The 12,441-nt window shown below is 36.1% G+C and overlaps 1 protein-coding gene across 1 annotated transcript in view; it reads right to left on the minus strand.

The window, feature by feature from the left end:
- LOC117180480 (succinate dehydrogenase [ubiquinone] flavoprotein subunit, mitochondrial-like) overlaps nucleotides 1-12,441 on the minus strand; it is a 35,944-nt gene that overhangs the window by 5,917 nt on the left and 17,586 nt on the right. The window contains exons 6-8 of the mRNA XM_033372979.1: nucleotides 9,188-9,403; nucleotides 7,782-8,046; nucleotides 7,567-7,711 (exon numbers count right to left, since the gene is read on the minus strand). Of these exons, the coding sequence (XP_033228870.1) occupies nucleotides 7,567-7,711; nucleotides 7,782-8,046; nucleotides 9,188-9,403 (626 nt within the window). The remainder of the gene's footprint in view (nucleotides 1-7,566; nucleotides 7,712-7,781; nucleotides 8,047-9,187; nucleotides 9,404-12,441) is intronic.

Consider the following 12,441-nt stretch of genomic DNA (forward strand, 5'->3'; position numbering starts at 1 on the left):
AAAATCTCTATCCCTTCCACACACTACTCCTTTCCCCTGCCGAGTGAGTCACGCCTACCCCGAAAGGGAAATGGCTTAATGGTGTAATAATAATAATAAGAAAAGTGTATTTTACTATTCTATAACTTATATAAGACGGGATACGTCACGTTTCCTCAACTAAATTTACTGTTTTTTTTTTAATTGGGTTGAAACTTGGCTAAATTATAGTCCTAGTGGACCTATATTAATTTACTAAACCATAGTTCATTTATCAACCGGTTGTCCATACACAGGTGCCTGAAGTTTTTACTTTTTTAGGTGCTTTTTCACGTTCAGTCGTTCACGTTAGTGTAACTTCTCTTTTAGGATTATCTGATTGGACTTAAAACAGTGTGTTGGAAATCTCTTTTTATGTAATTTAAAACCATCATAATATTTTTTTCATTGTGAATTTTGGTTTGTGTGAAAATTAAAAGTTTAATTGACTTTTGAAAAAAACTCTACTTTAAAATTTTTTTCTGTTTAAAAAAAATAGCATTTCTAAACTTTTTAAAGTCACGCAGAAGAAAAAGTGTGCTTGAAATAATTTCATCTTCAAATTGAGAGAAATCATATCAAGATACTTAAATGTAAACTCAGAGGCAAGTTAGACCTAACAGTATTCGTTTCCGAAAGATGCGTTTGTTGAATGTTGTCCTCTTGAGCGTCAAAATCACAATGTGACCTTCAAATTATTTCCAGCCTATTTTTCCTTCTGCGTGACTTGAAAGAGTCTAAAAAAGCTATGTTTTAAAAATACTAAAAAATGTTTAAAGCAGTTTTCTTTCAAAACATAAATTTAAATTTTGATTTTAAAAAATGCATAATGCATAGTAGTCTAAAAGATAATTAAAATAGCTTACCAAAACACCAAAATAAAAGTCTAATCGGATAATCCTAAATGAAGTTACACTATTTATTGTAAGATGAAGGTGAAAAAGCACTTAAAAATGAACCTTCAGGCCCCTGTATATTAACAACCGCTTGATAAATGGTCCTATGGTTTGGTGAGTTAAAATAGGTCGACTAGTAGTATAATTAATTCAGCCAAGTTTCAACCTAATACAAAAAAAATAATAATTTTAGGTGAGAAAACTTGACGTATTCTGCCCCATATATTGGTTCGGATACATTTTTGCTCATAACGAAAAGACGAAATAGTATATTGCGCAACAAGGGGCGAAAGGCGACAATTGCACGAGTGTGAAGTTAGCTACCTGAGCAAAACAGTTATTTCATTTAAAGAAATGTAAAGGTCAAATAAAAAATAATATTTATTTGATTTAAGAAATTTTTGATTTGAAGCTATCAAATATTTTTTTAACTCAAGAAATATTCGGTTTGAAGGAACGAAATATTTCTTTAATTTAAAGAAATTTTCCGTTCAAATTAACGTAATATTTCATTAAATCTAATAAAAAAATTAACAAAAAATTTCTTTAAATCACACAAATGTTTTTTTTGACCGTATATCAATACTAGAATTTCTTTGATTTAAAGAAAGTTTCTTTGATTCAACAAAACTTTTTTCTGGGTGTATATCGAGAAACCGAGAAATGACAGGCATTGTTTTGAGAACAACAAAAACGGGTAATCGGCACTAAATTTATTTTTGACTGAAAGTTTGGTGAACCTACCACTATAGATTTCAAATTGCTCAATTTCAAAAGTTTTGAAATTCATGTCCCCGCACAAAATATGAATAAAAGGCTTTTCGGTAAAATTTTGACTGCAAGTTCAGAGAATGATGCTTCATGTTATGCTGATCAAAAGTTGTTATGGGCATAACCTCACATAATCATGTGTTCAAGTTCACACTGTCGGATTTCCCATATAGGCTACATAGGCTGCATAATACCTGCCTATAGACTATAGAGGCTGCCAAGGGCGGCAAAATTTTCTTGCGATAGATTTTCAAAAATTTCGGATCTTTTCTATACAGATGCAGCCTGAGCGTGGAGAAAGAAAAAATTGTCATAATATGTTTGACTGAAAATAATATTTTTTTCCTAACATTCCCTAATAAAAAAGTCAGGAATCACGACAAAAGGTCAGCATTTCCCGATTTCTGAACATCCTGACCATATCTGAAGAGTCTCACTATTTATGAATAAATGCTAATTTACATCCCGCATCAGGTAGCTCGGCCAATTAGAAAGGATTAAAAATTAAAAATAAATTTTTTTCAATGTTGCATATACAGACTCAAAAGTTAGAAATGCCTAATCTACGGGGTTCGACGGCTTCAGACACCTAACATTTTTTTTTTTAAATTTTAAATTAGGATAAATATAATTTATCTTGTAAAGAGAAATAGATACGTCAAAATGGAGAAAATTTTCAGATCCACCTTTAGAGCCATCTAGTATAAAAATATTAATAATTAAATATAAGTGAAAAGAAAATATACATAAATAAATAGATAGATATAAATAAATAATATAAAGAACCTGGGAAATATAAGAAGGATTAGGTTTTATGACATTCTATTCTTCGACTCCTAACAAGAGGGTTATCCTTCGAATCCAAGCTCTGACGATTTCTAAATATTTTGTCATAAATTCTGATATTTCCTGACGATTTTTGATAATATATATTTATACAGTAAGGACGTTTACTACGTAGTCATAGGGAATATATTTATATAAACTCTAGCATACAATGCAACCCGTTTTGAATTTGTGTAATGCAAAAAAGTACTATATAGGCAATTTCAATTCGGTTTCCAAATCTACCGCGCTAGAGATCTTGCGCTGATTGGTCAAAGGCTTCGAGACTCAGAAGACGTGCGCAAAATATACGCTATGTTCCCCAGGATTCACCGCCCATTTCAAATAAATAATTATTTACGAATTAAAAACAATATAACACAATATTAAAATGTGTTCACAAAAATTCTCGGGACGTGGTTTCTTTGGGAAATTTTTCTTAAATCTTTGTTTGCGAAATCTTTTTTATTCGTGGAAATCATTCAATTCTTTAAAATCTATAATTAGTAAAAAAAAATTCTAAAATGTTTTGAAACCTTTTCAAATCTTCCTAATGTTTTAAAATCTTTGAAATCTGGTGAACTGTAACCTTTTCAAAATCTTTGAAACACTTTACATCTTTTAAAAGTTTAAAAATCTTTGTGAAATTGTTATGAAATATTTAAAATCTGATAAACACGCCTTTATAAAATGTTCAAAATCCTTTTAAATATTTTTAAATCCTTGAAACATTTTGAAATCTTTATTAATGTTTTGTAATATGGTGTATACTCAAAAACCGAGCGATGAAACTCTTGAAAATTCCATTATATGGCAATGGCTCATTCTAATAGAGCTTTTTATTCTAGACGTCGGCAGTTCGCACGTGCCGAAATTTTACGTCATTTCCGTATTTTTCGAACAGCTTTGTGTCGAAATGTATGGAAAATATTGTTAATAAAAAAAACAACAAAAAATTAATTTGTGAATAAGAGATTTTTAAGGTAGAACATTTTTAAGTCTAAAAAAAAAACGGTGAAAAAACGTGCAAAGAGTGCGGCGACCAAGGTCATAATTTGCATCTGTTGGCATCTGTCATCTTCTAAAAAATGCTTAAAAATTCGGCGAAACTCACGGAAGATGATGTTCTAGGAGCAAAATTAGTGCACGAATCAGTAGAAGAGCACAGTATTGAGCAGCTGTAACGATGTCCTAAATGTAGAAAACCACCATTAAAAGAAAAAAAACATGATTTAGTGGAAAGGTTAGTTGAGGTTTTGTATGGAAGGTATAAATATTTTCTTTTATACCTGATTTGCAGTTCATAACTTTGTTTAATTAAATATTTAATATTCATACAAATATAAAATTACACAATATTATATTTTCTACTTCTCTTTTTCAAGTTTAGACGATAAAAAGCCATTTGTTAGTGATTACCTGGTATAAGGAATGTACTAACAAATTTTCCTTCTTTCATATAAACTGGTTAAAAATACATAAATATAATAGTTTAGCGTTCTCAAGTGAAAGTATTAAATAGATTTTATTTTTATCAAAAAATGTAGGAGGATCGAAACCCCGATAACAATGCTTCATTTAATATGTAAGCAAATGTTAGCAAAGAAAGAAAATATTAATACCTGCCAAACACAACCTCAACTAAACTTTCTACTGAATCAGTTTTTTTCCTTTTAAAGATCGTTTCCTATATTTTATCCATCGTTTAAGCTTTTTATACTGCACTCTTCCACCGATTTGTGCACTAATTTTGCTCCTGGAACATCATCTTCCGTGATTTTTTCCGGATTTTTAAACATTTTTTTGAAGTCGACAGGTGTCACCAATGTAAATAATGGGCTTGCTCGCGACACTTTTCGCACTTTTTTCGCATTTTTCTTCTGAATATATTAAAAAATTTGTTGTCTTTAAACTTTCACTTATTTACACCTTTATTTTTTGTTGTTATTTTTATTTACAATATTTTCCATACATTTCGGCACAAAACTGTTCGAAAAATACGGAAATGACGTAAAATCCTGGCACGTGCGCACTGTCGACGTCTAGAATAAAAAGGTCTATTCTGAAGCTAAGTTAATATTGAACATTTCAGCTAATAATTTTCATACTTTGTAAGTCAAATATGACAAAAAATGTATACTTTAACATTCTATAGTGGCGGAGACGAAATTTTCAAGGTCGCTGAACACCCAGCTTATAAGAATAATTCGCCGCTTCTTACCTCTCATCATTTGAATCTCAGATTCATCGTTGCAATGTTTATAATCATACGGATTAAAATTTTCGCTGCAGTTAGTCAAAAGCGTTTATTTCCCGTATTTTATTCAATAAGTAAAACAACAGATTTTATCACCAAGTAATTACGTACAACCTGCAGATATTCACTTTATTTAATTAATTAAGATCGAAGTACAAAACGATTTTGACACTTGTCAAACGTCAAATATCACTCACGTACCGTTACATTAGTGAAAACCAACTCCAATTTTTAAGAAAGTACTTAATGCACGTCCCGAATGTATTTATGAGCAATTTTAATGTTGTGTTACATTTTTTTTTAATTCGTAACTAATTATTTATTTGAAATGCGAGGTGAATCCTGGGGAACATAACCTTGTTTCAGAATTTGGTTATATGCATATTTTGCGCACGTCTTCTGAGTCCCGAAACCTTTGAACAATCGGCGCAAGATCTCCAGCGCGGGAGATTTGGAAACCGAATTAAAATCGCATATATAGTACATTTTTGCATTACACAAGTGCAAGAAGGATTGCATTGTATGCTAGAATTTATATAATTATATTCCCTATGACTACATAGTAAACGTCCTTACTGTATATATTCCTTACTTTGATAGCTTTCGCGGCAAAAAACAAACACATAAAAGTGCTCCTGATACACGACAGGCAATTGGGCATAACTTCACTTCATCGAGTGCTGAGGAGAAAACCAGGGCATCAAATGCACTGGAAAAAACGTTATTTTTGTCATATCTTCGTAATAAATAATAACTGTAAAGTGAGCAGTGCGAGGGTTTCGAATCTTCAGAGTTGTGCGGTTTTATAAATAAATATAAATTAAATCGCTAAAATAAAATTTTTCCCTGTACAAGTTTCTGTGCAGGAACCTTTGTAATATCCTATGTGATTAAGTGAAATACCTAATATTTGAGATTATTGATAATTCAAGATCGAGCCGTTGCTTTCTGTTATTAGATTTTTGTTATTCTGTTATAGGGATGGCAAATTCCTAAATCCGCCACTGTGTGTGCTCCGTATCCGTAAAGTTGTAGAGTTTTATTCTCGTATGTACTTGTGGTAACCGATATCTACAATATTATACACTTCTTCAAAACTATATTATTTTTATACGTGTGTGATTGAGTATGAATAAGAGAAAAGTATGAAAAAGAAGTTTAATGCGCAGAAAAGTAAGTAGGGGAAAGGGTGAAGTTTGTAAATGTTGAGGAGGGAGGGGGGTATTTTTGTGTAAGCTTGAGAGCCCGTGTTTGTATGAAGAGAGGACATTAGTGTATATGGTGACTATGCTGAAAGAGATTATTATGTGGGAGGGTCAGGGGGTTAGTATGGTGTTAGAAAAGGGGAGTCGGACAGAAATTTATTGGGTAAATAAGTACAAGTATCAGCAGAAAGAGAAAGTTTTAGTAATAGTGCGACTTAAAATTAGAAAGAGGGGTTGAATTGAGGGGGTATGTTCTTTTATATTTTATTTTCGTAATATGTACAGTTTCTCATTCTTAGTACTACCTGGGATCAACGACGTGGACGTGATAGAAATTTAATCACTTGTGTACTTGAGAATGTGTGATCAAGAGTTAGTGTACTGTGTGTGGGTTAGTATATTCGTAACATTGTCCAATCCATCGCTTCAACTTATTACTTAGCCTCAAACATTCTCCATTTCTTGGCACCAAAGGGTTGATTATTTCAATATGGCCAATATCCACATGAGGATCCAGGTGTTAGTACGGTGTTAGCAAAGAAGGTTGCAGGTATATATTTAATGGGTGCGAGTATGAGTACAAGTCTCAACAGAAACAGAGAGTCTTAGTGATGAGTGTGCGTGAATATGCGCCAATATTAGTTTGAGGGCTAAAAGGGATGCACACCTAAGTGCTCACTGATCAGTCTAAAAAGCTCAAATTTTATCCACTTTCGCTCGATCTTGACGACTGACAATTGATACTATGACTCTGCCAATATGAGCAACCCCTTGAGGGCGCGTGCCCTAGATGCGACCAAGCCCATGCCCCTCTACAATCTACATGGTCAAAGAGCTTCCAGATCTTCTCGATTACTCGGCCATCAGATGCGTCGTGCTTAGAAAACGACGAAGGCTACGACTAAATTTATCTCACAGACTACAAGTTATCTCGACAACGTATATACATGCAGCCATTTGCGATGGAGCAAAATATCAGTTTTCCGAGAAAGATAGTTGTCATTTGTATCGTTTCTCTTCTTTAGCGCTACGCAGGATCAACGACGTAGATGTGACGGGAATCTGATGCGTTTTGTACTTGAGATCTGGGAATGCCTAATTAAATGTTAGTGTATTATGTACGGGTGAGTTTATGCAATCGCGATTATTTTAATATCACCAATACCTATGCTCGCATTTTGAACGGTTCGTAAAACTTTTCTATTGGTGTTTCACGTTCTCCTGATAACGCTCGTATACTACTTCCTAGGAATTGATGCAACATGCGCACATGTTCCTAAAATTCTCGCGCCTGCCTTACAAGAGCAATTTTACCCGAAAATAGGTTTATGTTCATCTTTAATGTTCACGTCGTTTTGAACATATTCTTTATTGAATGCAACCCACAATTGATGATACACAGCATTCCTGAATCGAGAAAAGAGCCTCATCCTAATGAAACCTTGTTCATGGGATTCTCTCAGAGAAGTATCTTGTATATATGCTGGTGATATACCTAATTGGTAAGTTGCATGCGGGGATTCTCGCATGTATTTCAGTGATAATTGGGGCAATAACGGTAGATGCGCTTGGATTATAATACCACCCATCTTACCCGCCTGAGTGCAAGATTTTCCGCATCTAATCTTGCTTGGACGAAACTGAAATGCCAAGCTTTTCCTAGCATTTCTTCAGCTTGAGCTAAATTTGCGCCTGTCAGTGTGATAGGCACATGGTATTTATTTACAACAGCCACAACGCTAAAAATAAAATAATTCAGTTCAAGGATGAAATATGTAGGGATTGTATTGGAAGAGATGTTGAAAATACATTTTAATGTAAGCATTTCGAACTTCAACTATCAATCTCCTTTCTGTGACTATACGAGACTTCTTCGCTTCTTCAGTTGACAACTGATTCTGATTAGATCTGGAGAGGGGTGGCTTCTTGCAATCTATTCTAATTCTTGAAAGTTTTCGAATGGCATCTCGATACCCTAGGTCAAAAGTGAAAATATCTTGGGGTTGAATCCAACTTCGTAATCCGTCGATATCCGTGTTAAATTCCTCTAAAAGAATTCTGGCATCATTATTACCTGCATTCAAAAAGTAGGATCCTTGCATATTTAGCAAATACCTATATGACTGACACAACTCTTTAAAGCAGGAATTTGGACGAAAAACCAAAATGTCCATATTTGAAAAAAAGTCAAATTTATTTTCGATTTTCAAAAATTAGGATCAAATTTGGACTTTTTTCAAAAACCGTTATGATTGCCAGAAAGTTTGTAAAAAAATCGATCAAAAACATTCAAAGTGGAATTTTGTTTAAGACTTAAGGCAATAGGAAAAAAGTTCCAAATATTTGAAAGTAGGGCTTTACTTAAAAAACCCAAAAATTGTAACCCCTTCACTTGAATGAATCATTACCAAAATGAATTAGTTTTTTGTGCTAATTTATATCCGCCATATTGAATTTTGAAAATAGAACATTAGACTTAAATTCAGCGAATTTAAAACCCCTAATATACTCAAGGATGTGTCATGATGCAAAAGTGGCACGACTTTTTCTTGCCCATACATGTTTCAAAAATTATAAACCCTCATCTCCACAGCCTGTGATATGGATTCCAACAGTAGGACAATATAGTTTGCCAATTGTAATGCACACCGTGTGGTTTACAAGAGAACAGAGGTCGAGTACCTACTTTATGTGAGTGACTTTAAAATGTATGCTGTATTCCTCACTGGGGAAGAGTGCGGTTGTTTCTGCCTACGTCACCCCTGAAGTAAGGGTCGCTCAAACCACATGGGCAGCCTATCCTTTCGTATCGCTGATTACAGAATTGCCATGCTTTGTGGTTATTTCAATGCCCACTCCCTGGTGTGGGCAGCACTCGACTCTAACTATCTTGGCAATTAGCTTTCTTTTGCAATTTACTAGGCAGACTTAATCCTTTTTAATGATTTGGTACTAACTTTTCATTACGCTTCAAGAACCTGGCGTCTCCTAACGTGGACTTGGACTAGTTCATATTTCGCCGTCAAATGTATGATTTTGTTCCTTACCCTTAGGAGTGATCGTACGGGTGGCGAGTTATCAGATACGGCTTACAACCCAAGATCTGTTCAACTCTATTTCTGAGAAGTCGTCCTTTCCCGAGGTATGGAGGGACTATATTTAGTCCAATTCATTTTCAAGGCCGCAGGGATGGTATTCTGCCTAATCTCTCTGACTGCAACCTTTTGAAAGCTGTGCGAGACGTTGACCCATGCACGGCATGATTTCCTTGCCAAACAAAGTCACTGAATTCCCGCTTTCCAATTCAGATTTAGAAGAAGGAGGCTGGACCTGGTCATAGGCTTGGTGTGACACTGTGTATGTGTACCTTTCATTAACCTGAGGTCCTGAATCCCCCTGCGTAATTTTTCCTCGTTCCTTACGATCGAACTCTACGACCATTTATAGGCTGTTAAACACATGATTGAGGGACAATGAAGAGACGTTATCGTTTTTTAAAATCTCAAAACGCCCTGTCTGCTATTCTTGGTATAGGTTCTCCAATCCTCTTACCCATTCCCTTGCTCGCCTTATATAGTGTCGAACTACCTCTACGAATTGTCTCTGGGTATCTATCAGATTCGTATGGAAATCTGCCGACGTGATTATCCGATTAAATGAGATAGCGGATTGGTTTGCTCGATATCCCGAGGCGCTACGTAATTCTGCTCACAAGTCTTAGAACGACCCATGTTTCCACAGGGGATCACTTCATGAGCAAGGAGTGGAATCTGCCTGTGGGTTGTAACAGATGCGATGAACTCAGGGTCCTTCAGCATCATCTACAATCTACACCAATGCCGCCTTCTTTCGGTGGGTCAATCGTCGCTTTAGTAAATTTTTAATCGAGTAAACCCTCATCTACCCTCTGAATTCAGCCAAATACAATATGTATTCAGAAATGAATAAATAATAATAATAATAATAATAATAATAATAATACACAACAATAATGATAAATTCACTTGTAAATCAAATATATTCATGCACCTGCGTACACCTGCGTTTCCAAACCCACTAAACCTTAATTTATGAATTTGAATCCTAAAAAACTCAAACCTACGAACATTAGAATCTACCCCAAATGAAAAGTCCACTTACTGACACAATCCAAAGCCAACACCCTGATCCACAAAATGCAATCACACAAAACCCAAACTCCACCCCCCAAACTCTGAACCCCATAAACCATAAATCCCAAAACCGACATACCCCTAAACCCCTATCCCATAAACGCCAAACCCAAGCCTATGAACTCACATATGGGTTTTGGGGTTCAGGATTTGGGGTTTGGAGTTTATGAATTTGGGATGTGTGAGTTCATACATGTAGGTTTGGTGTTCATAGGATAGGGGTTTTGGGGGTATGTGGGTTTAGAAGTATATGGGTTTATGGGTTTTAGGGTTAATGGGCTTTGGGGTTTATAGGTTTTGGGGTTCAGGATTTGGGGTTTAGGGTTTGGGGTGTGGAGTTTGGGTTTTGTGAAATTGCATTTTGTGGATTGGGGTGTTGGGTTGTGTCAGTTAGTGGGCTTTTGATCTGGGGTAGATTCTTATGTTTCTAAGTGGGAGCTTTGTAGCATTCAAATTTATTAATTCAGGTTTAGTGGGCGTTAGAGAGATTTTTGTCGATTTTCCCCACTGTGGGTCGCCATATTCAAATTTTTTTACAATACTGAAATCCAAGAGAAACATTAGAAGCCGATCTTTCGGGCTCGGTTGCTTGCTTTGCGTGACATTTCCGTTATTAGAGAATTACAGCCGCTTGTGGAAAATGAAAATTTGGTAAAATCGAGGGGCTGGCCACTGAGATTTTAGGTGACTCCCGGACTCACGAAAGGCCCTGTGGAGGTCATTAGGAATCTCTAAATTCTATTGCATTGTTCCTTGGTTAGACCCAGTTAGTCTCAGTAAGTCTCAGTGCGTCATGAAACGACCTCGCTCCAGCTGGTCGGTTCGGCGAAATCCCCGTCGGAAAGATTCGTAACTCTGTCGGGAACACTCGGGAGATCTGTTTCGAGTTCCGCGCGATTAACTTTTCGAGGGAGTCTTGTGGTAAGTCGCAAGAAATCTCGAGTTAGTATGAGCGAGGTCTCTCCAAAATCTTCGTCGTTCCGGTGGCAGTCATTGTTAGTCTGACTTCCTGATTTCTGAGTGACGAGCCCCTCGGGTAAAATATTAATGAATTGAACTTAAACAGACTAAGGTAGATTTGTTAGATTATGACAAGAACGTTATTTTGATTCCATATTAGGTGCGCAACTAAGTTCCCGCTGTTTGCCAATAGATGGCTCCAGCAGTAAGTGCTGGTCGATTTTGACATTCAAAACGTCACGAACCAAGCTTAGACACATGGTAAAAAAACCATGTTGACACATTAGTGATTTTATTTTGGCGTCATATACTTTTGGTTGTATAAAAATGTTTGATTTTGTGCCAAATAATCGTGATTTTCGGGAAGTGTTGATTTTCTTTTTTCATTCGAAGAAAACGGCGGCTGAAGCGGATCGAGAGCACCAAAAAGTTTGCGGAGATGCTGATCTAAGTGAAACAACGTGTCGTGACTAGTTCCGTCGCTTCAAAGACGATGCTTTCAATGTTGACGACCGTCCGCGTGAAGAAATGCCAAAAAACTTTAAAGACGCTGGATTGGAGGCATTGCTCGATGAGGATCCATACCAAACGCAAAAATAGCTTGCTTCAGCATTAATAGTTACCCGCCAAGTCATTCTCAAGCGATTGCATGCGTTGGAAATGATTAAAAAACTTTTTAAAAAACTTTAAAAACTTGAGTTCCTTATGATTTGTGCCATTTGAGCGTCGTTTTTTCATCTGTGAAAAACTGCTTCAGCGGCAAAAAAGGAAGAGTTTTCTTCATCCCATCGTGGCGAGTGATGAAAATGGATTCATTACAGCAACCCGAAGAGAAGAAAGTCATGGGGACTGCCCGGTCAGGCTTAAAAATAAAATCACTAATGTGTCAACACGGTTTTTTTTACCACATGTCTAAAATTGTATCATGACGTTTTGAATGTCAAAATCTAATAGCACCATGGACATAGGAAACAAGAGACTAGGTATGCCATTGCGGGGGTGATGCAATGAAGGGAGAGGTCCGCCATCTTTTGATGTCCCGCGACAAACATGGCAGCCCCCACATTTTTATATTTTCATGCACATTTTGCCAGGAAAAATGCTCGTACACATAATCAAATGGCACATCGTAAGATGGCGGCTCTACCCACTCATGGAATTCTCCCCCCTCCCGTGGATTCAACCCCGCTGGACCAAGTTACGATGGCATGCCTAGTCCCGTGTTTCCTATGTCCATGCAGTGATCCCAGATCTGAAACGAGACGTGGTCCAATACTATGACACGTCTATGTCCGTGTGAATATGGTAGGAGACGATATAAATGCCTGGGTTGCGCG

The sequence above is a fragment of the Belonocnema kinseyi genome, chromosome 9, assembly GCF_010883055.1.
Source record: "Belonocnema kinseyi isolate 2016_QV_RU_SX_M_011 chromosome 9, B_treatae_v1, whole genome shotgun sequence".
Taxonomy (NCBI): domain Eukaryota; kingdom Metazoa; phylum Arthropoda; class Insecta; order Hymenoptera; family Cynipidae; genus Belonocnema; species Belonocnema kinseyi.